This window comes from Haliotis cracherodii, unplaced genomic scaffold (genome assembly GCF_022045235.1).
Source record: "Haliotis cracherodii isolate W230 unplaced genomic scaffold, xgHalCrac1.p SCAF_6, whole genome shotgun sequence".
NCBI lineage: Eukaryota > Metazoa > Mollusca > Gastropoda > Lepetellida > Haliotidae > Haliotis > Haliotis cracherodii.
The window spans coordinates 44,024,719-44,048,024 of record NW_027266319.1 but is presented as its reverse complement, the minus strand read 5'-3'; the positions used below and the strand labels follow the sequence as shown (position 1 = coordinate 44,048,024).

The following is a 23,306-nucleotide window of genomic DNA, read 5'->3' as shown; positions in this document are numbered from 1 at the left end:
CCAGATTGTTTATACGTTTTTGTAAATATGTTTTGCCAGGGCTATGCTAAAAATGTCCCCAATTGGACATTTTGAGACATCTCCTGAGACCTACAGTGGGTACCCGGGTAGGGTCGGATAATTGGGTGGTGGGTACCCGGGTAGTAAATTTGGACTCGTCCCAGCCCTAGTATGTACATCTGACTGTACTTCTTAATGTTATGACAGGACAGGCCGACTGTCAACAACGTCTGACCATGGCCGTGACGTCTCATAGAGTAGGGTTAGAGTAGCTTCCATTTGACAAAGGGCAGTAACTCTAGTGGACAGACCGATGAATTGCTAAATTCAATGTTTATTCCTAATACAGGATATTTACCATCCCCAAACACACCCATGTGATAACCTCTATCTAACTGTAGTGGATGTGGCTAGTCGATACAAAGAGGCTGACCCATTAACCTAAAAAAATTCAACTGAAGAAGCTAATGCACTGGATTGTATATATAAATGTGGACCATTAAAATAGTCTTAAGTTATTTCAAGTAGATCCTGGACAAGAGTTTATGGGATCAGTAAGTAAACTCTTAACAAGAATGATGTTACAATCAGGCATGGGGAAAAAAGAAGCCCACTGTAGCCAAGCTATTGTTGAAAAATTAAACTGAACATTAGCAGAAATGAAATCAGATCCATTAAGATCAACGGAATGGGTGACACGATTATCAGCTGTTGTACCAGCCTAAAATAATGAAGTAACAAGATTAACTGGCAAGAAACCATCTGATTCTATTAAAATGAAAACTGTGACTTCTGAATCTTCAGCGCCGAGGAGAGGTAAAGAACAAAAACTTCATTCTTAATCCATATATCCTGTGATTGTCACTTCTTAAAGTATTCATCTCATGTTTTAATGTTCTACTGTTGAATAATGCCTCTTTATACTGTTCATGTTTTTTATGCTTTTTTACAACATACTACTTAATGCCTTTAGCTTTTCTTATCTCCCAATTATCAGACTTCTTAAAAGAATATGTCTAGATCACAATGTATATATTTCTCTTAAGTTGGTTTGATTGTATGTATTAGAGTGTGGTTGGACTGTATGTAAGCTGTGAGCTTTAAAGATGTTATGTAAGGTTGCTTAGGTCAGGAGTAAAGGTGTTTTGTTGTATGAGCTGTGTGAATTCTGACCTTGGTTCCACAGTTTGGATTTTTGTGTGTCTTCCAATCTCATGGCATAAAGTTGCAATCTATTTGAATATTGTTTATGCTTATATTCTTGTAGCTTTATCATGTATGTATTATCTGTATAGTTACAAGTATATATATGTTATATATATATATATATATATGTAATAATATATAGAATAGTAAACCGATGTAAGAACATGTGTTTTATAGTGTATATTCATCATGAATGAAGTTAATAGAATCTTAAAGAGTGAGTGAGTGAGTGAGTGAGTGAGTGAGTTGGGTTTAACGCCACTTTTAACAGTATTCCAGTTATATCGCGGCGTGTCAGCTTAATGTGGGAGGAAAGCCCGAAGTGATGCAGGTCTCAGACGTTTACCACTTCGGTGAAACCCACGAGCACGGGTATGGTGCTGACAAACCTAGAAACATAACTGGGGTGAACCGGGATTCGAACCCACAATCATAGGTTTCTGGCGTGCCCAAGGGACGCAACTCTGCACAGCGAATCGCGGCGCCTTAGACGACTGGGCCACCCGTGCCCCCAGAATCTTAAAGATCTCACACAAACAAATTCTTGATTTGGCCATTATGACAGTCATTGTTGTATTTAAAACAACCACCATAATATCATTACATTTACTTTTGATATTGAAATTGGTTATTCTAAGTAGTACTTGCTCAATGTATGTTGAATGACTCTACGCTGTTTTAGTTATTCTGAGTATTGTACAGGCTTGATGTATGTTGAATATCTGTGTGCAGCTATTCTCAGCATGCTCACATGCGCATCTGTATGTTGAATAACTATGAGTGTACCATTCTGAGTATTTAATACTCGATGTAAGGTGAAAGGATACTAGTATATAAACTGATGTTTGTTATATAGTGTCCAGGGACCCAGGGGGGCACCTGTATGAAATATGAGGAGGCAGGGACATTCGTTGTATGAAGCCTGACCTCAGGGCGACAGATGGCCAAGAATATGAGAATGCTAATCTGGATTGGGTGAGGCCTGTGTGAGGCTCATAAACGATGTACAGTGTACAGGATGATGTGGCAGGAGGCGTGGAGAAAATGACTTTGTACATTTTGTGTACATCATAATGTGTAATGTGAGATAATTGATTGTTGACATGCATGTATCGATGTATTGATGCATTAAGGTATTGATATTGTGATATATTAATGTTCTGATGCTGATGCAATGATGTATTGATGTATTAGTAGGGATTTAGGAGATAGAGTATTAGAACAATATTAGTGTATTTGTTCGTGGGGATGAGTAACCTTGCGTATTTGGAAAGTGTATGCTAGCGTGACAGAGTGAGTGTGAAGGGTGTGAAGAGTGAGAGATGGTTAGTGGGAGCTACTTGAATAGATGTGAGTATGTAAGTTGTTAAGACATTATCAGTATCATTCTTAACATTATTTAATAAATATATTCTTAATCCATATTTGGGTTGTTTTATTACTCCGTGTTGTGATAGAATACATCTTAGGTCTTAATCCAACATACTCTGCAACAGGAGTTCAAGCACACTCATCCTTCATCTAACCTTATGCCTATTTATTTACTGTGCTGTGCAGTGGATTAACTTATGGGTAATCGCTTGTGTCATACATATCTATTTTTTCTGCTATATCTTTATACACATCCTTGGTTTGTATTTCCATTAACAAAGAATCTGTATCGGTATATAACACTTCGCATCTATCACAACATTGCTTCTTAAGTTGATTGTAATAAAAGTCATACATTAAGTGTTTTGACAATTCAAGAATACTCACACTGGTCTGTTGAATTTTATATTACTCTTCCTCATATGTAATGTTTCTAAGTCATTATCAAATATCTTACTTCTGTTAAAAGCTGGACTAACTATGTATGCAGTGGACATACCTTGTTGGCAATGAGCAGGCAGGATACAGGGTAGCCATCAAGTAAAGCTATGTATGCAGTGGACATACCTTGTTGGCAATGAGCAGGCAGGGTACAGGGTAGCCATCAAGTAAAGCTATGTATGCAGTGGACATACCTTGTTGGCAATGAGCAGGCAGGGTACAGGGTAGCCATCAAGTAAAGCTATGTATGCAGTGGACATACCTTGTTGGCAATGAGCAGGCAGGGTACAGGGTAGCCATCAAGTAAAGCTATGTATGCAGTGGACATACCTTGTTGGCAATGAGCAGGCAGGGTACAGGGGAGCCATCTAGGAGAGAACATTTAGTGTCCAGATCTTTCTTCCACTTGACTGCACTCTGGAAGGTTGCCCGCTGAGATACGTCGAACATCACGATACACGCATGAGCATCTTTGTAGTAAACCCGGGTCATTGATGTAAACCGTTCTTGACCTACAATATTATTTTCAGACTATTATTCAATATACAATACCAGCCTCATGGCAGACATATTACTAAAATCGAAAAAATTATTCTTGTAATTCTTTTGGTATTGATATAGTTAGGCACTACAAATAAGTTCATTTTGAGATTCCATTTTAGGTTCCTGTTGTCTTGCAAAAGGGTGAAACATTTATTCAATTTGGAAAATGAATTTGGGCAAATGATTGTGAATGTTACAACCATTGGACTAACCCTGCACCCCAAGATTTAGAACACACCTGTCTTCAGCAGGATTTTTACAGATATTTTAGTGAAATTCCTGATCAGTAGGTCATAATGAGGCATGTGTAAAGTGACTGGCTGTGAGAGGACAGAATGATCTTAATGTTATAGTCGTAGGAATATGGTTATGGTAATAAACATTCATAAAAGTATAATTGTTTTGAAACTGTTTTCGTAACATCATCAACAATGGCCAAATCTGCAGATTTTGCTGTTCAAAAGAAAATTCCTTATCATCTATACATTTATTGAAATAGATATCCTACAAAAACAGGCCTCTGAGGCTTTTTTGTGTCTGATAAGACATTACCTGAACATTTTCAACAATTTCTGTTGAAGAACCACAATAATAATTACAGTTCTCAATTCCAAATCGTGAACAATCCTAATCAGTTAGCACCCCATATCTCAAAACGTTTTGGCTCTCTTCATGTGGTTTCTGAGGAGAAGAATCTAAGTTATTTTATGTTAAAGTTGTTTTGTGAGGAATGACAGGTCTGAATCCATTTGTATTACTTTATTTCCATCACATCTCACATTTTCAGTCTGGAGAAGAAGCTAAAGGAAAGATGGACGGATGACCTGTCAGACAACTGACAATAAACCTTGCCATGAACTCAAATACATTTCTAAAAAAGGAAAGTCCCGTGCCTCAAGCTACCTTCATAAGAAAGCAATATGCACTTTCAGTCTTATAAAACAACTTGTTCAGAAAAAGAACACATGCCTGCATGTCTAAAACTTTGCCTGGACCATTCTACTAACAGCCTCTTCTAAAGGGAACTGGTTGTTGCCTTTGTTATTGTTCCCCCCCCCCCCTTGAGTACCCGGATCATATAGCAGAAAGCACATTTATCGCTTTTATTGATAGTATAAGGGCGTATGGTCACATTCATCAACAAATACAACTACAGTTTATTCTTGAAAGTAATAAGGAAATGTAGGTATCTTTGTAGGTAGCATCAGTAATGGTGACACAGTTTTGCTAAGTCACTTGCTTGGTATTGTGAGATTTTCGTTTACATTATTTTGACTTGCAACACATTTCAGACAATTTATTAAACGACTAAATATTCAGTTATTTTACAAAGTCCATATATGTTATTATGATAACAAATTCCTAACATTTTTATGTTTTAATTTCATCATTCAGTGACTGAAAATGATAGGATTAAAAGAAAACGAAATTCATAGTACATTTCTATAGTTTTGGCTTCTAGTTCTAATCCTAGCATAATTCATCTATTGTGATGTTTTAAACCCTTTTGAACTTCTTAATAATTGTTAGTCAATCTGGACTGATGTTTCAGTCAATTTGTAAATTACTGAAATATTTAGACATTTCCTAAATTGTCTGAGTGAATCACATTTTACACATTGACTGTAACATATACAAGCCTACAAACGAAAAGTCTTGTGAAAATAACGTCTGCCTCGCATCGAAGAACTTCCCAACGAAAACGTAGAGGAACAAGGATGATTCTGTTCAATGCTACAGCAAATGAATGAAAACAAAATGCAAAGATCATAATTACAACCTACCTAAGTTATAAATGTATAAATTTAGGCAGCTTCCTTGTTCGAGGAATGTATCCGTGAATATCCACATACAGGAACAATATCCCATACGTCTGCAGCTGTACAAATAAACTTATTCTATGTCACGTGGCTCTGTAACAATCAAATATTTTAAAATATATATAGCGTTTCGGGATATTAAAATCCGTGTTCATTTCTCAACTGATCACTAAGTTTGTTTCAGATGTTTCACAAAGGTGTCAAGTCTCATTGGTCAGCTGAGAAAGCACATGTGACAATTATGTTCACGATGTCCACGATTCTTAAAAATATCCATAGAGTTAGATAACAATGGACAGTCAATCAACATATTATCGGCTAATCCTTTGAACAAAGTATGTTGTTTTTACATTGGCACTTCATGCCCAGATATGGGTGTATTCTGTTTGCTTTAGTAAACCTACACATGTAAATGCTTGCTTTTGACAAATCCACTGTGCAAGATAACAGTGATAAATCAATCAACGCATTTTCTGTTGATCCTTGGAAGGAGAGGAATAATCTGTTGACTTACGAAAAAGTAAATCAACTGATCACTCCTCTTGCTGGGCTGCCACGTGCATATTACATAACATACATTTCACCTCACTTCAAACCTGGATTTAGATTAAATAATTACCCCAGACACAAGAAATGCCAAATGGGAACCTTTGTCAGGTAATCTGAGTGGTGCTACCACTAATTATACCTGTAATAAGTTCATTAACTGAGCTTCAAGTGAATGACAATAAATACACAGGTGTAGGGATATATAGAGGTTATCACGCGAGTGTGTTTGGGGATGGTAAATATCCTGCATTAGGAATACATAGTGTTTATTCCTAATACAGAATATTTACCATCCCCAAACACACAAGCATGATAACCTCTTTATCATAAAATGTCATTCTTTAATTCTGTGCTTGAAAATTGCTTTCCCTCTCTCACAAACATTACCTAAACATTTTCCTGGATTGGGCGCATTAATATTTATTACGTCACAGGGTAAGTGATGTGTCAGTCAGACAGGGACAGTAGCCAATATAGTTCCAACTGAAATCTGTTTCTTATACAGTGGCGAAGCAACATATACGCAAAACAACAATTGTTTTTAATTGCATTTCACTGCAATCTGTCAGTCTGTCCGCTAGAGTAACTGCCCTTTGTCAAAGGGAAGCTACTCTAACCCTAGTCTATGAGACGTCACGGCCAAGTTAAGACGCTGTTGACAGTCAGCCTGTCCTGTCATAACGTTAAATAGTGCAATCAGATGTAAACACAGCAACAAAACGAAACAAGGTAACAATTCAAATATATTTCGGCCAAATCCAACTATTTTAATTTCTGTTCTGGAAAAGGTTTCAAGCCATAGAGGTCTACAAGCACAGATATGGCTACTGATCCCGCTTGGCTAGGCCTAGTGCCCTCGCAAAATTGTTTCGAAATTTATATCTCCAAAGTTGCCCAAACTTATAAAATGCCTTAGCTACGTCACAGTTAGACACTGATTTTAAGTATATTAGAGTGTTCTTTTGATAATGATAGCAATTATCTCTGTAGTTTATCCAGATTCCTGATGGTTAATTCTGACTCGATTGCCGAATGACAAGGGCAACGCCATGTTTGTTTATAAACACTGAAAGTAGTCCCTACTTGACCTATGATATTTGCATCTCTATCCGCATATGACCCCAACGGATATAGTTTTTATCCGTTGGCTTTATCCTGCCGAGAAACCTATATATGATAAACCAGGAAACATGGATGACTACAAGAGATAGCAATGGTATTATCAGCGCAATCCAAAATCCGAAAATGCTTTCACTGCAGGGATATTATTTTTACTTATCAAACTATAACCATCAGGGATATTTCCAAATAGCCACATCCGTTGAGCTTCCACCGTTCTTTTTGTCTGTTTGTTTAGGCTATTTGTCTAAATCTTCATAGATCATGGGTAACCAATCAGTGTTCAAAAATGTGTAAAACAAATATTGCCTCCAAGTTTATTTAGCTGTCCTTGCAGACGGTAGCCCAGGCTCTTGTCACACTCAGCTGTGTTAGTGAGCAAATTGACACACGGCAGCTAGTGAGCCCTAGCGGGCAGTGTTAGACAGCCGAAAAGAAGCCAGAGATTGGTGCCCCTTTAAGTTGCTCCAACAATTTCTGTTCCAGGTAAAGTTGATTTTCATTGTAACCATATGTGAAACCTACTTTTGTTATCCATTAAAAGTGTCATGTATTCATGTTCTACCAACTTCTAAATGCCAATCAAAGACTTTAAGATTTTGTATGTGAAAATTAATCCAATTTTCATTCACGTGCTGAAGTATGGGGATGAAAACAATTCATTATTATCGAAAAGGTTCACCTGTGTGCAGGTAAGAGAATTCTTGTAAAAATCAACACCACTAGTGAAATGGTTTATGGCAAATGTGGTAGATTTCCTCTATTTATATATTCACAGATAAAACTTAAAGTACTTGCGGAAATTTGTTAAAATGACTTCGTTGAGATACTCTAGGAAATGTTACAATATGATCACGATAAATGGCATGAACAGAAAGAATAACTGGGAAGCCGATGTAAAACAATTGTGCAATAGTGGGATCTACAAAATCTCTAAGGTCAGAATGGTTATGGAAAATGTGTAAGATCCAAGCTGTTGAGGATGAATATCACTTTTCACCTTTATGTCCACTTTACTCCAAAGTGTGGAAAAAAATATATTCCTGTATATTACTTTAATGATCAAAAAATATTGTTAAATTCTCCCATCTGTTGAACAGTCTAGATAAAGTAACAACACAAAACATGTCCATGTATATATACCAAACTGAAGTCTTTGATAGGCATGTAAAAGTTGGAAGAACACGAATACTTGACACTTTTCATAGATAGCAACTTCTTTTATTCTTTGTCAAGATGGATGAATGTACAAAGATGACAATATAATGACAAAGCCAATGAGATAAGATTAATGTACAAAGATAACAAAATAGTTGTGTGCTATTTCAGCTGACCAATGACACTTGACACCTATGAAACAAACTTAAGAAACAAACACAAGTTATAATATCCTGAAACGCTATATATTTTTAAAGGGGCACTGATCTAACGCAATTCTCCGGACTGGTTGTTGCCTTTGTTATTGTTTTTTTCCCCGTGAGTACCCGGATGATACGCTACGCAGCTGAGCGTGACCAGAGACTGGACTACCGTCTGCAAGGACAGCTAAATAAACTTGGAGGCTGGAGGCAATATTTGTTTTACGCATTTTTGAACACTGATTGGTTAACTGTGATCTATAAAGATTTTGACAAAGGGCTCATGTTAGTTAATTTTTTCAGCCTAAACAAACAGACAAAAAGAACGGCGGAGCTCATCGGATGTCGTCATTTGGAAATACACCTGATGGTTGTTGTTTAATAATTAGAAAAAGTATCCATGCAGTGAAAGCATTTTCGGATTTCGGATTGCGTCGATAATACGATTACTAATCCCTTGTTGTCATCCACGTTTTCCGGTATAACCCTACACTTGTGTATTTGTCGTCATTCACTTGATGCTCAGTTAATGAATTTATTACGGGTATAATTAGTGGTAGCACCACTTAGATTACCTGACAAAGGTTCCCATTTGGCATTTATTGTGTCTGGGGTAATTATTCAATCTAAATACAGGTTTGAAGTGAGGTGAAATGTGTGTTATGTAATATGCACGTGGCAGCCCAGCAAGAGGTGAATGATCAGTTTATTTACTTTTTGGGTAAATCAACGGATCGTTCCTAGTCATCAAAGGATTAACAGAAAATATGTTGATTGTTTAATCACTGTTATCTTGCACAGTGGATATGTCAAAAGTCAGTGTTTACATGTCTAGGTTTACTAAAACAAAGGGAATACTCATATCATGGCGTGAAGTGCCGATGTAAAAACAACATACTTTGTTCAAAGGGTTAACTGATAATACGTTGATTGATTGCTCATTGTTTTCTATCACTCAATGAATTTTTTAGGAACTGTGGACGTTATGAAAATAGTTGTCACGTGGGCTTTCTCAGCCGACCCTTGAGACTTGACACCTATGTGAAACACCTGAAACAATCTAAGTGATCAGTTGAGAAACGAACACGGGTTATAATTATCCCGAAACGACATATATCTTTTAAAATATTTGATTGTTACTGAGACACGTGACATCGAATAAGTTTCTTTGTACAGCTGCAGACGAGTAGGATATTGGTCCTTTGTGTGGATATTCATGGATACATTCCTCGAACAAGGAAGCTGCCTAAAATTTATACACATAAATTTGGTAGGTTGTAATTATGGTATTTGCATTTTGTTTTCCTTCATTTGCTGTAGCATTGAACCGATTCGTTCTTGTTCCTCTACATCTTGTTTGGGAAATTCTTTCACAAGTCTTTTCCTTTGTAAGCGTGTATATATTACCGTCAATTTGTAAAATGTGATTCTCTCAGGCAATTCATAAAATGTGTAAATATTTCAGGCATTTTGACTGAAAAATCTGTCCAGATTGACTAAAATTGATTGAGACGATCCAACGGGCCTAAAAACATCACAACAGATTATTATGTAGGATGAGAAGCCAAACAACATAGAAATGTACTTTTCAACGTAACATTTTCAGTCTCTTGGTGATGACATTAAACATCAAAATGTTTGGAATTCGCTATCATAATAATACAGATGGAAATGTTTTTCAGTCACTTTGTAAAATAACTGAATATTTAGGCGTTTAATAAATTTGAAAATGATGACAGTAAAAAGATATACACACTATAAAAAAAGCAATGCTCAGGTGAAATATTTACTTTGTGTTGCAAGTCAAAATAGTGTAAACGAAAACCGCAAAATTACCAAGCAAGTGACATATCAAAATTTCTTCATCATTACCGATGCTACCCACAAAGATACATACATTTCCTTATTATCTCGAAAACTGTATTTTATTTTGTTGATCAATGTGACCATACGCCCTTATTACTACCCATAAAAGTGACTAATGCGCTTACGAATGGCGCAGCAGAGGTCGCGAACTAGTCTAGATTTCTGCTCTTCATCCGGGTTCTCACTGGGAAAAAACAATAACAAAGGCAACAACCAGTCCCGGGGAATTGCTTTAGATCAGTGCCCCTTTAAATATAAGACAGCTACAAAGACACGTGGCATAGAACAAGTTTCCTTGTACATCTGGTTAAGGGAAGGATACCTGCGCATGCACTGGTTATGTAAACAGAAGGATGCTGGGAAATGATATTTATTATAATAGAAATCATTGCTAATAAAACAATGGAACAGCCTTATTTAGATGTACAAGAAAAAGTGGTAATATGTTAAAACTAAAAGACATAAGTTATGAGTAGGAATGTCTCAGTAGGAGAATACGAAACTGACTGGTTAAAAACCAGAAGTTGGATACGATACGAATGACGAGCAATGAGGTTGATGGAGGGAATTAAGATGAATGAATATTAAAAGTCTTTAGGAAGAGATACATAATGAGAAGATGACTAAATATTATGATGAAAGGTGAGGTTAAATTGATGAAGTAGATATTGAGTAGAAATTTAAAATGAATGATTTAATTGAAATAGGCGAGGTATATGTGACAAGGAATAAAATTTAAAATATCCATGGATGCTAAACATGAAAATTGGGTATGATAATGTAATGATGGAAGGACATAATATCGCTGCACAAACAATAATATTAAATTAACATTTTATTCAACGATAACAAAACAAGTAGTATCATAAAAATACTAATTTATTAATAATTTGGAAAAATGGGGGCTGACTCGGTTCCTGCTAACGAGAATGATAATTAGGAAGAGAGAGCCACAGCGAGGGTTTGATGTCCTAGGGGTCATGGCGAAACGGTCATCCTTTGGATCTACTGGGCCTTGGGTCTCACAGCGACCCGGACTATCCCATAGTGTGAATGTGGCTGCTCCCTATGAGGGGGGGGGGGGGGGAGAGAAACCCAAAATGAGGTCGGGAGTTTTGTAAGAACGAGCAACCGAGAGCCCCCAAGGAATAACATATAACTTTGGTCCATTGTAATAACCATATTTGCATTTTGTTTTCATTCATTCTGCTGTGGAATTGAACAGAATCACACTTTTTCCTTACGTTATCGCTGATAAGTTCTTCGATGCAAGATAGACAACACTGAGTCGTTGTTTTGTGAATCCTTTTCGTTTGTAGGGGTGTATATGTTACAGTCAATGTGTAAAATGTGATTTCACAACTGACAGAAAAAATCTGTCCATTTATTTAACAGATTGACTAAAAAAAATTAAGAAGTTCAAAAGAGCTTAAAAACATCACAATAGACCAATTATGCAAGGATTAAGAGCCCCAAAATATACAAATGAACTTTGACTTTTGTTTTCATCACTCGGTGTTTGGAATCAGTTTGTAAAATAACTGAATATTTAGGTGTTAAATCAATTGTCTAAATGAAAATTTCAATGTGTCATTTTTCACATTGACTGTAACATATACACACGATAAAATTAGCAATGCTCAGGCGAAATATTCAGTTTGTGTTAAAAGTCAAAATACACAATCGCAAAAACCCAAGCTTGTGACCTATCAAAACTTTGTTGCCCAACGATACCTACATTTCCTTATTATTTCGAAAACAAAAACTGTATTTCATTTTGTTGATCCATGTGACAATATGCCCTTGTACTATCAATAAGAGCGACAAATGCGCTTACTGTTCAGTTGATTACTGTCGTGAACTAGTCAAGATTTTTGGGATAAGATCCAGATATCCACAGGGGAGGGGGAAACAATAACAAAGGCAACAACCCATCCTGGTGAATTGTCAGAGACCAGGGCTCCTTTTGAAAACTATGAGTCGGCTGCTTTGCCAGTTAAACAAAACATGTGCAACACATAGTTCATGTGTTTATGCTATGGAATTGGACCTTCACTTACTGTATTTCAATTGTCTAATTTGTTTTTATGGAAAATTTCAAACACCACAAATTCAAAATTAGCAAAAGACACCAGTTCACATGTAGATTGATATCAATCCAAAGTTTGATCAAGAAATATTGAATGGTCTTTGAATTATGCTCCAGAAACAAAAACCTACCCAAATGTTGATTTGTTGTCTTGTCAATGGAATGGGAAAACTATTTGTTTTTTAGAATTCCATAATTGCCAAAAGACACAAATTTAGCATGTGAGGTATGTAAGTTCGGTAATAATGTAATAAACAATTTGAAAGTTATGCTTCAGAAACAAAATGGGACGGGCAAAAGAATGAATGGGCAGTACCCATTCCATAATCCAATTTTTTAAAAACTTTGTGGAGGACAATGTATATCCCACGTAACATGTTTTCGAGCCCCTAAACAATATGTGTCCACATGCTTAATGACATAATCAACTGAACACATCAAAGTATTCGACTCTTGCCATTGATGTTATTTTGAAAACTAAGATATTCAATACCGGTAAGTGGTACGAAATATTTAGTTTGTAAAAACATACCTCAAAACTTACTTTTTCACTAATGCAGCTTTTAATCTAACTTGATCTGATGATAATTTTGCATCAGAACAATCATTTGCGCTGATGATGTACCGGCTGCCGTTTGTAAAACTTCCTGTGTGTGATGTCATGTGACTGATCATGTTGTGCATCTATTTTTCACTTGACTGTAATGGAGGGGCTCAAAATCATGTGATGGTAACAAGATGGCGCCCGAATGACTCGTCCTGCTCGGCGATGCATTATCACCATAAAATTGACAAGACATGGTCATTTGACCATCCAGGTGTTGACAGAAATAAATGCTCTCAAAGGTACTACTTAATTTTAATTTATTGTGATTGTTATTAAACATGCAATTAGAAATACTTCTTTGGGGCTCAAAAACATAGTACGCAAGGATATATGTGATTGTTAATAGCATTAAACATCTCTGTTTCCATTTAGTATATCATTCCGTGTGCCTCTGTTGTACATCACATTTCATGGACACGAGAGAATATAGGTTGTTTTATCAAACTGTTAATACAGTACCTGCTATATCCCAAAGTTGTAGTTTGATTGTCCTATTATCTGACCACTTTATTACCTTCAAGGCAAAGTCAACTGTAATAGAAAAAAATATGGAGATCAGTATGATGAAGCAGTTATTGTGTATGTGTGTTACTTTTGACCATCTTCACACTGACCAAATAATTATGTGACTACACAGTGATTTTGCAACAGTCACTACTTGTTGAAGATCTTAAAGAGAAGTCCCAGGCCATATGAGTTATCAAAAATGGAAATCTATGACTTAGTCCTGTTTACCGGGACTTGTTACAAGTGACTGACTCCTAGCAGGACAAGTTTGTGGTTATTGTTCTTCTCTAAGACGTCACATATATTTAATGTATCACAACAGAAACTGCCAACAAAAAGAATTATCATGGGCTCAAATAGTAGTCTGTGCCAGACTACAAGCATGCCCTCTTGCACAGGCAAGGCCAAATGCTGCCAAACAATTTCATCCGAAGTTGACATCCAAAGTTAAGTTAATCATTTTCGTGCCAATGAACATGATGATGATGTATATACACTATAGCACATCAAACAAACAGACCGCTTCCGTGGACTAGTGGTAGAGCATCTGCCCGGTGAGATGAAGGTTTGATCCTCGGATGCATCATACCAAAAGACGTTTTAAAAGATGGTACTTGTTGTTACCCTGCCTGGACTGGTCCGCCTAGAGTGGGGTATTTATGTTTAACTCTGGCATGATTTCTCAGTGGGCCAGCACTATAAAATCAGCTTTAGTCATGACAAGTACAAACTGACGCACTCACGCATGCACACACACACAAATAATCAATAATCTTGGACACAACATTAAACCCCATTTCACCTCACTTGACCACTTCACCAGATGGAACTACAATGAAAGTTAGAATAGTCTTTGACGCATCAGAAAAATGTAATGGTCTGTCCTTGCATGAAACAGTTCATCATGATCCTAAGTGACAAATTATTTCTCTGAGATTTTACTTCACTGCAGGAAGAACCCAGTTGTGATCATTTGTGATATCGCTGAGATGTGTCTCCAGATTGAAATCTCTGAAGGAGATCATTCTCACTTTAGATTCCTTTGGAGATCTATACACCAGAACCAAATACCTGAAGTTTATGATTTTTTTTAGTTGTGTTTGGAATGAATTAGATGTGATGTTAAACCCCATTTCACCTCACCTCACTTCAAACAAACATGATGATGATGATGATGTATATACAGTATAGCGCATCAAACAAACAACATTTCCTGGCGTTACATTTTGAAATTAAGATAGTTGTGAATCCTTAAATCAAACATGTTCTCAAGTATAAGCTCACATTAGGAAGTAGGCAATGTTTAGAGGCTGTATTATTGGGCTACATTAAACAATTATCTAAATGTTACAAGCAGCTCACATTAATGCATAGAAAAGACAGAGGCAGATAAATTTGAATAAATTGTAGGGGGTAAAAAAATAAAAGAATTGCTCCTCAGGCCATGGCTTTTGAAAATATAGCGTGGAAGGGTGGCCTTTTCTTTTCTTTTTTTGTTGTTCGAACTAGTATGTAACCAAATTAACAATCAACCTGAGGAAAGGGTCTCCCTACATGCCTACATAAATGTATTCCTTGATGAGCAAAATACTGGAATACAGTATTTGACTACCGTTGGTCTACAAGTGTGTGCATAATACATAAAACAATGAGCTTTGATTATTTTTCAGAATGCAAAATTGTTATCGTGATCACACAATACAGAAAGAGGCATGTCAACAAATCCATACTGAAGTATGCATGTTCTGTTACACCGTAACAAGTTTATTTTTAGTGGTATTCACTCCTCCTTTTTAGTGTTAGCAAGGGCAGAGTTAGGTTTTTGGTGTTCACATGCAACATGGTCTACAAGCAGGCCACGTGTTTGGGTTCTCACCCTGCTTCGATAAGCAATAAACCTCACAAACCACAGGCAATCATAGTGTCTGTAATCCAGTGATGTTTTATTGTAAATTTCATGTTTTCATTAATCAAATTTGCAAATGACAAAACAAGCACACAAACTATTGCCACCATGACCATAACACGTAACATGAGCTGAGCAGTAAAGCAGTGCACATGTAAGGGGAAGGAACTGCACACTATATTGGAACTGATTGATTTTAAGTATTGTAGCATTTCACTGCTGAGGTTGTGTGAATATAAAGGATTATCGCTCACCTGGATATTTAGCAATCATGACAAAATATACATTTGCAATGTACGTGTATATAATACTGCAAATATTTCATAATTTTGAGTCTGTCACCATTTAAAATAGGTGGATAGCAAATCTGACAGCATGAACGTTTATTTCCCTAGATACAAATATAGCATAAAGACTTGAACCGTTTCCGTATGATCCAGGATCTAAGTTTCCAGAGGCAAGGCTGGACCCAAAGGTGAATCCTATTGGCATAAATGTATTATTCTCTTCATAACAAATAAATGTATACAATGTATCTGTTTATTATAGGGTGGGGATAATATCGGTTTGCAAGTTATGGTCAAGGTTCTTACTCCTTTAGGAGTGCTGACAGATGAACAGAAGGGCCAGTCCTCATAGCATATGTGCATTCCTCTCATTATACTTGAATTGTACATATGGTTATATGGTGGGGATCTTAACTGTGTCCAAGTTATAAACTCTTTTTGGCCCCGCCCCTCAGCCCCTTGGGTTGGGGGTTGGGGGTGGTGGGTGGTGGGGTGGGTGTGCGCCCCTCCATTTGTACAATTGTGAATTCCAACAACCTGAAAATACTTCCAACCAAACATGGTTGATGTGCATCTCCTAGTTCCAGAGAAGAAGTCGTTTAAAGCAATATTACGAAATTACCTTCTTAGCCCAGCCCCTCAGCCCTTTTGGTTGGGGGTGGGTTTCAGCCCCTCCATTTCTCCAGTTTGAATCCTCACCCTCTGAGAATGCTTCCAACCAAATATGCTTGATATCTATCTCTTAGTTTCAGAGAAGAGGTCGCTTAAAGCAATACAGCCAAATTACCCCTATTTGGCCCCACCCCTCAGCCCCTTGGGGGGTCAGCCCCATCATATGTATAATTTTGAATCCCCAACACCTAGGGATGCTTCCATTCAAATTTCGTTAATTTCCAATTAGTGGTTCAGAAGAGGAAGTCGTTTGAATAAATTGACGACGTATGGTCGACGGACGACTCTTCGGACCCGGTGAGCTAAAAACGACGGACTTTGTGATGATGCTATGGTGCCTGAGAACCAATACTATCTGTTTTTAGATTTAGGCTAAAAATCTTCGGGCCTGTTTTCATATGCACTACCATTGTCTGACCATTGCATGATAAGGGGAATACAAAATTGAGCTCAAATGGATTATATAGAAATAATGGCTGACATGTTTCAAAATCAGATCAGAATTCTGTGAGAATGTTTTCGAGATGATATAGCTGGCATCATTCATGCAAAGTTTCAGCTCCATCGGCATTGTACTTTCGGTGATGCATACATGTGATAAAATAGTCAGAGGGTGTCAGGGGCATTAAGCCTTTGGTATCAAGGAGATTTGCATCCATCAGGGAGAATTTAGGATAAAGGAAGATATCACATACATCTGCAGCTAAACAAAGAAACTTGTTCGATGTCACATGTCTTTTTAACAAGCTAATATTTCTAAATATATATAGCATTTCTGGATATTATAATTCGTGTACGTTTCTCAACTGATCACATGAGTTCGTTGCACATGTTTCGCACAGATGTCAAGTCTCATAGGTGGTGAGCTGAGATAGTACAGGTGACAACTCTTTTCTTGATGTCCATGGTTCTTTAAAAAATCCATTTAGTTAGAAAACAATGAGCAAGAAATCAACAAATGTTTGGTTAATCCTTTCAACAAAGTATGTTGTTTTTTACATAGGCACTTCACGCCCAGATATTGGTGTGTTCCATCTGCATTAGTAAACCTACACATGTAAACATAAGCAAGGATTATATCCTACCTAAATATTATCCCAAGGAAAGTTTTACTCTGGGTTATAGTATCCTACCTTAGTGCCACACTGGTATGGGTTCAAATTCAATAGGGAGAATCATCCTGACACTAGAGAATTTCATCCCTGGGATAAAAATAGGGTAGGATAATATTCACACTTACATAAACACTTACTTTTGACAAATCCACTGTACTGTACTGAACAACAAAAGTTCCTGTGACATTGAATAAGATTTAATGCAAAGTAATGTTTTTTACCAAATCTGAAACAATTTCGGTTCGCAACAGATAAAAGACTCCTGTAAGTGTTCAAATGGTTTAATTTGCCATACTGACTTCAGAAAATGCGTTATTTCATAAAAAAACATGAACATGCCAAAATGTCAATTTACAAATCAATAGCATGTGTGTCCACCTCTGGTTGCGATGCAAGCAACAGATCATGGAATGGACCAGGCGTCACACAAAGTCCTGTGGGATATCTGTCCATATCTGCTGGAGCATGTTTCGAAGTTCCTGGAGTGTCTGTGGAACATGTGGTTGAGATCGAAGGCGCCGATCCATCTCATCCCACATGTGCTCGATTGGTGAGAGATCAGGGGAGTGAGCCGGCCAGGGGATGACATTCACATTGTTTTGTTGAAGAGAATACTGAACAAGTTGAGCAATATGAGGCCAGGCGTTGTCATGTTGAAAGGTAATGCCCGGGCCATGACGATGCAAAAACGGTAGAACACCAGGGCCGATGATCTCATTGCGGTAGCACTGTCCATTGAGATTTCTCTCTACCACTATCAGACGGGTCCTCTGTCTTGCTGTAATCCCACCCCATACCATAACGCTGCCGCCCCCGAACCGATCTACTTCCATGACACAATGATTGATGTAACGTTCACCTCGATGTCGGTACACACGAATCCGTCCATCGCTGTGGCTGAGGTGAAAACGACTTTGAGTGAATAGAACTTGTCCCCACTGCATGGCTGTCCAGCGTAGACGCTGTCTGCACCACTGTAGATGTGCTTGACAGTGGTTTCCTGTCAAAATGGGACGTCTGGCGACAATCCCTGCACATCTGAGGCGACAACGTACGGTTTGTGAAGATATTCATCGAAGGCCAGGGATGCTTCTTGCAGTCACTGTTGCTGGTTGGAATCGATTTCGTAGGTGTGTTGTTCGAATCCAATTGTCTTGTCGATTATTGGTTACTCATGGCCTGCCACTCCGAGGATGGTCTCTGACTGCATTCGTCTGTTGCCAATGTTGTCATAAACACCAAATGGTGTTTCTGTGGACATTAAATTGTCTTACATCATGTTGACTCGATCCTGCTTCAAGCATACCAATGGCTCACAGACACTCATTTTGGGACAGGCGTGGCATTTCGTAATGTTGTATAATTGCGTAATTTTGGTGTTTTTCTGAGTGGTTGTTGTAACCACGATGCTAAACAATGCATATGGAATCCTGTTAACGCACATATTTTTATACCCATTCTTGGGTAGTGAAATGCATGGGGCTTGCATAAAAGTCAACTTCTGCATGGAATGCATGCTTTTCTGTAGCAGTTGCGTTTTTGTGACTTGATTCCATACATGTACTACAATATTGAAATCAAACTTTACTTGTTTGAAAAATACACTTAAATATTGGTGTCAGAGGAACTTTTGTTGTTGAGTATAGATAACAGTGATTTTGTGCAGAAACAACAAAACATGAAGTAGGTAAAAATATGTTTATTTACAACATCTTTGGAGAATTGAAGGGGCTACTTCGGTTGCCGGAGGGTCGCCAACCCTGGGTATGTTAGATGTGAAGGATAACCTGTAGGTCGTGGACCCGTGGTTAGAAGGCTAGGGAAGTAACCTGTAGGTCGTGGACCCGTGGTTAGGAAGGCGAGGACCTAATGGTGGGATTAGTTGCCCTGGGGTTGTGGACCCGGACATCCCTATGGACGGTTCCTGGTGTAAGATCGGGAAGCCCATGTAGATAGTGTCCTGCCGCCTTATGAATTGGGGGCTAGTCAGCTCATTTTGTGCTTCCGTACTGGCGATTAAAAGCACTGAATGAGCTGAAGACCCATAGGAGGTTGGCAACCAAGAGCCCCCAATGAATAGTAGGGATAGATATGTAAGATGTAAGGAGAAAAAACGTAAAAATGTGAAAGTTACCAACATTCTAGTGGCAGTGATGCATGTTACCCCTAAGTACACTTGGTACCCCCGTTGGCTACTAAACGACAATGGTATGGCATCCTTGACATAATTATGGCAGTACATGTGAACCAGGACAGGAGTCTTCACACTGAGTACATTGTAACCACAGTCACTGGCTCCTTGCGAAGTTCCATGATAGCATCGAATCACAGTTAAAACCAAGTGTCAAAGTCAGAATGCACATTTGGACACGGCACAGTATGTGGCAGTAGTCACGTGCATGGCATGGCTACTATCTGAGTCTGTAGTTCCTCCAGCACCACTATTACACAAGAGTACAGTTTATGTCACATTGTACGAGATACAATACGATTGAGTTGCGCACCACGGAGTCACAGATTGCATCATAAATAGCACAAGTCACACTGCACTGGAGTCACGAGCCTGAACGTCACATACGATGGGGTAAGTTACTATGCAGATTGCACTCTGTTGGTTAAACATTATACATTATATAAGGAGATCTGTGCTTGTCTCAAGGTATCTTCCGGGGTTCGAATGTACCTGGTGAAGCAGTCTGAACTCCACCTTCCCAGGGTTTTGATGAGATGGTCCTCCATTCTCACTTGTGCTGCGCCAATCCTGAATGAATGTCCTGAATAAGATTTGGAGCTCAAGCCTATCCGACACATGATAATGTTGAGCCATCTTAGAAATGAAGTCCTCGTAATAGCATGGAAACAGCTGTCCACGAAGAGGGGATCGTGGGCCTGAGCCCCACACTTGCGTCTTATGAGGATCAGTTGTGAGAGGCTTCGAACCGGACAAGCTGGCTTGTTTGTGGTAAACAGGGAGATGGCCACTCCTAGTCGGAAAGGGTCAGTTTTTGAAGTTTTCAATGTGAGGATACATCTGTTTCTGTTATAATCGCAGATGACATCTTGGACACATAAATTGACATCTGCATCAAAACTGTCTGAACAGGTGAACTCGCCACACCTGAGGAAGCTGAAGAAGGCAACGGTACACATAGTAATCATGATAAAGTCATTAAAAGGACCCAGAATGCCGTTCTTGAGCAGAGTGATAATCTGACACAGAATATTGTAAGTGATGGGTAGTCTCTTGCTTTTTGGTGGGGCTTGTAGTTTCTTGTATCCACGCAGAAGAGTTTGAATACGTGCGTTGGCGCACGAGTTGGTAGAGTCGAAGAGTGTTGGTATTCCTGCTTGTAGGTAAGTATATCTGATGCCCGCCAGGTAAGTTTTAACAGTAGTATAGGATATCTTGAGCTTGCCGAAGCAGTGGGCGAGGAAAAACTGAACGTAGCTTTCGTGTAGCTGTGGGAGTCCTGGACATGTTCTAGAGAACAAATTCACACTTATCATGAAGTTGATGTAGCACTGAACACCGGTAGCATAGGTATCCTTTGTCCGTGGGGCAAGGGCTTCTGATCATAATGTGTCCAGGTGATTTGAGAGGCTGGAGGGCACCGTATGGGTTCGATCTGGGCTGCCGTGGCTAGGGAGCGGAACAGGCCCAGCTGTGAACGAGAAGGAGCATCAGCTAAAGTATTGTGCGCCCCAGGGATGTGCTTAGCTAAAACTATGAAATTGCCTTTTGCTGCCGTCCATGTTAGGGTGCGCATAAGAGACATGACTATTCGGCATTTAGATCTCCCTTTGCGAATGATGTGTACAGTGGCTTGGTTGTCGCAATGGAATAATACTCTTAACCGAGTCCAACAATGTCCCCAAAGTACAGATGCTATTACGATGGGATACAGTTCGAGGAAGGCGAGAGAATGTTCAACGCTTAATTCTGTGAGTAGGTTGTCTGGCCACTTCTCTGAGAACCACGGTCCTTGAAAGTATCCGCCAAATCCAAACGAAGTAGAGGCATCGGTAAACAAGTCCATGTCCTGATTGGAGGTAGCGTAAGCATCATAGAATCGGGACACGCCATTCCACTGTTGTAGAAAGATATGCCACATGTGGAGATCTTGTTGGCACACTGTAGACAAATGTATCTGGTGATGCAGTTTCTTCACTGATTTGGCTATATCCATCAGGTGAGAAATGAAAGATCTGCCGGGAATGATGACCTTACAGGCATAGCTTAAGTGTCCCAATAAAGATAAGAGTCCTGTCCAGCTTATCTTGTGGTAGGCTAGCTGTCATGGTGCTGGTATCCAGATTAATGCCCAGGTATTCCAAGGTTGTGGCAGGTCCCATTGTCTTGTGCTCGGCTACTGGGATGCACATCTCTTGGAACAGTTTACGCAGGTTCGTCATGGTTTGTTGGGCATCGGCTTTAGGGGAGTCTTTAGTAAGGAAATCATCCAGGAGATGGAGAATGTGTTGAATGCCATAGTTATGATGCAGTATCCAGCATAAAGCTTCTGACAGAGTGTCAAACAATTTTGGGCTTGAACGACATCCGAAGGCCAGCTGTTTGTAAAAGTAGTACTGCTATTGCCACTTGAATCCAAAGAAAGGTATAAATGCATTTGCTATCGGGACCTGTTTGAAAGCGTCAGAAATGTCAAGTTTACACAGTTTGGCGCCACGCCCTTGATTAGAGATGATAGCGATAGCGTGGTCAATTGTCACATAAGAAAGAGAACACTGATCTTTGTCGATGAGTTCGTTGATGCTTAGTATTTTGTCATGGGGGGGCTGATAGGTCTAGAATCAGTCTCTTCTTCTGGCTGTATTTACCAATGGCCAACCCCGAGGGGGCTCACCCTGTATACAGCATATGGCACTGTCGAAAATGGACCTGCAACATAATCCTTTGTAACTTCCGATTTGACGAGAAGTGACACTGCAGCCTGGTCTTTTCTAGCACTGTAATTATTGTTGCACTCTATGGAAGTTGTGGGTAGTTGATTAATTAAAGGGTTGAAACCGTATCTTAGACCATTGATCAAATAGTTGGTGAATTGGATATCCGGATGAAGAGCCAGTTTGAGTTGTAAAAGGGCGTTGTTAATAGGAGTGAGTGAAGATGATGTGGGCACTGTTTCCATGGGTATGGCGGATTCATTAGGGGTGGTATCCAGTCAAACCTTCTTCCTCTTGTCACTACAATTGTTTTTCCCATGGCTTGGCTCCTTTCAGGTTAAGCAGACATGCTCAAACAGACAGTTTCTTCTGACGCAACCTTGGTCGTTGAAATTGTTGCAAATTTCTTTGCGGTTGAACCTGACCTTGGGACGTCCCCTGACGTCAGCCTTGTCTTGTCGATATACTTGTGTGTCAGAGACTGGTGTGTTGTACCTCCGTGGTTTGTACTCGTAGCAATGGTCTCTATCGTGTGTTACACTATGGCAAGTTTGGCACGACCTTGAGGTTCTTGTAGAGCCCCAAGTGAGAATCTGTTGATCAGGCATATCCCACCTGATGGGTTGACCTTTCTTGGCATATGAGGCCACGCGAGAAGCAAACAGTTTATGGTAATCATAGTGGTTGCTTTTTCCTGGGAATTGCTGAGCCAGATTTTGACTGTCCTTTCGTGAGCGTCCAACTGGCGCCTGAGTTCATTGTTGTTTTCACAATAAATGTTCTTGAATGTGGTGAAAGCCACAATGAAATCTGGTAACAACAAGGTTCTTGATAAGTTGCCATTTGGGCTCTCTTGACTGAATCCCTTTTCGCCATAGTCTATATCTTGTAATGGGAGAGCTAGATGCACCTATTTATTGGCTTTGATCTTGTCCTTGATCGCTT

General features: G+C 38.9%; 1 protein-coding gene across 4 annotated transcripts in view; it reads right to left on the bottom strand.

Moving 5' to 3' along the window:
* LOC139445690 (ras-related protein Rab-7L1-like) overlaps positions 1-23,306 on the bottom strand; it is a 164,146-nt gene that overhangs the window by 56,190 nt on the left and 84,650 nt on the right. For 3 of the 4 annotated variants that reach the window (XM_071226881.1, XM_071226880.1, XM_071226879.1), the window contains exons 3-4: positions 13,429-13,500; positions 3,349-3,530 (exon numbers count right to left, since the gene is read on the bottom strand). In XM_071226881.1, coding sequence (XP_071082982.1) covers positions 3,349-3,530; positions 13,429-13,500 — 254 coding nt within the window. The remainder of the gene's footprint in view (positions 1-3,348; positions 3,531-13,428; positions 13,501-23,306) is intronic. The other variant, XM_071226883.1, reaches the window with a different exon arrangement.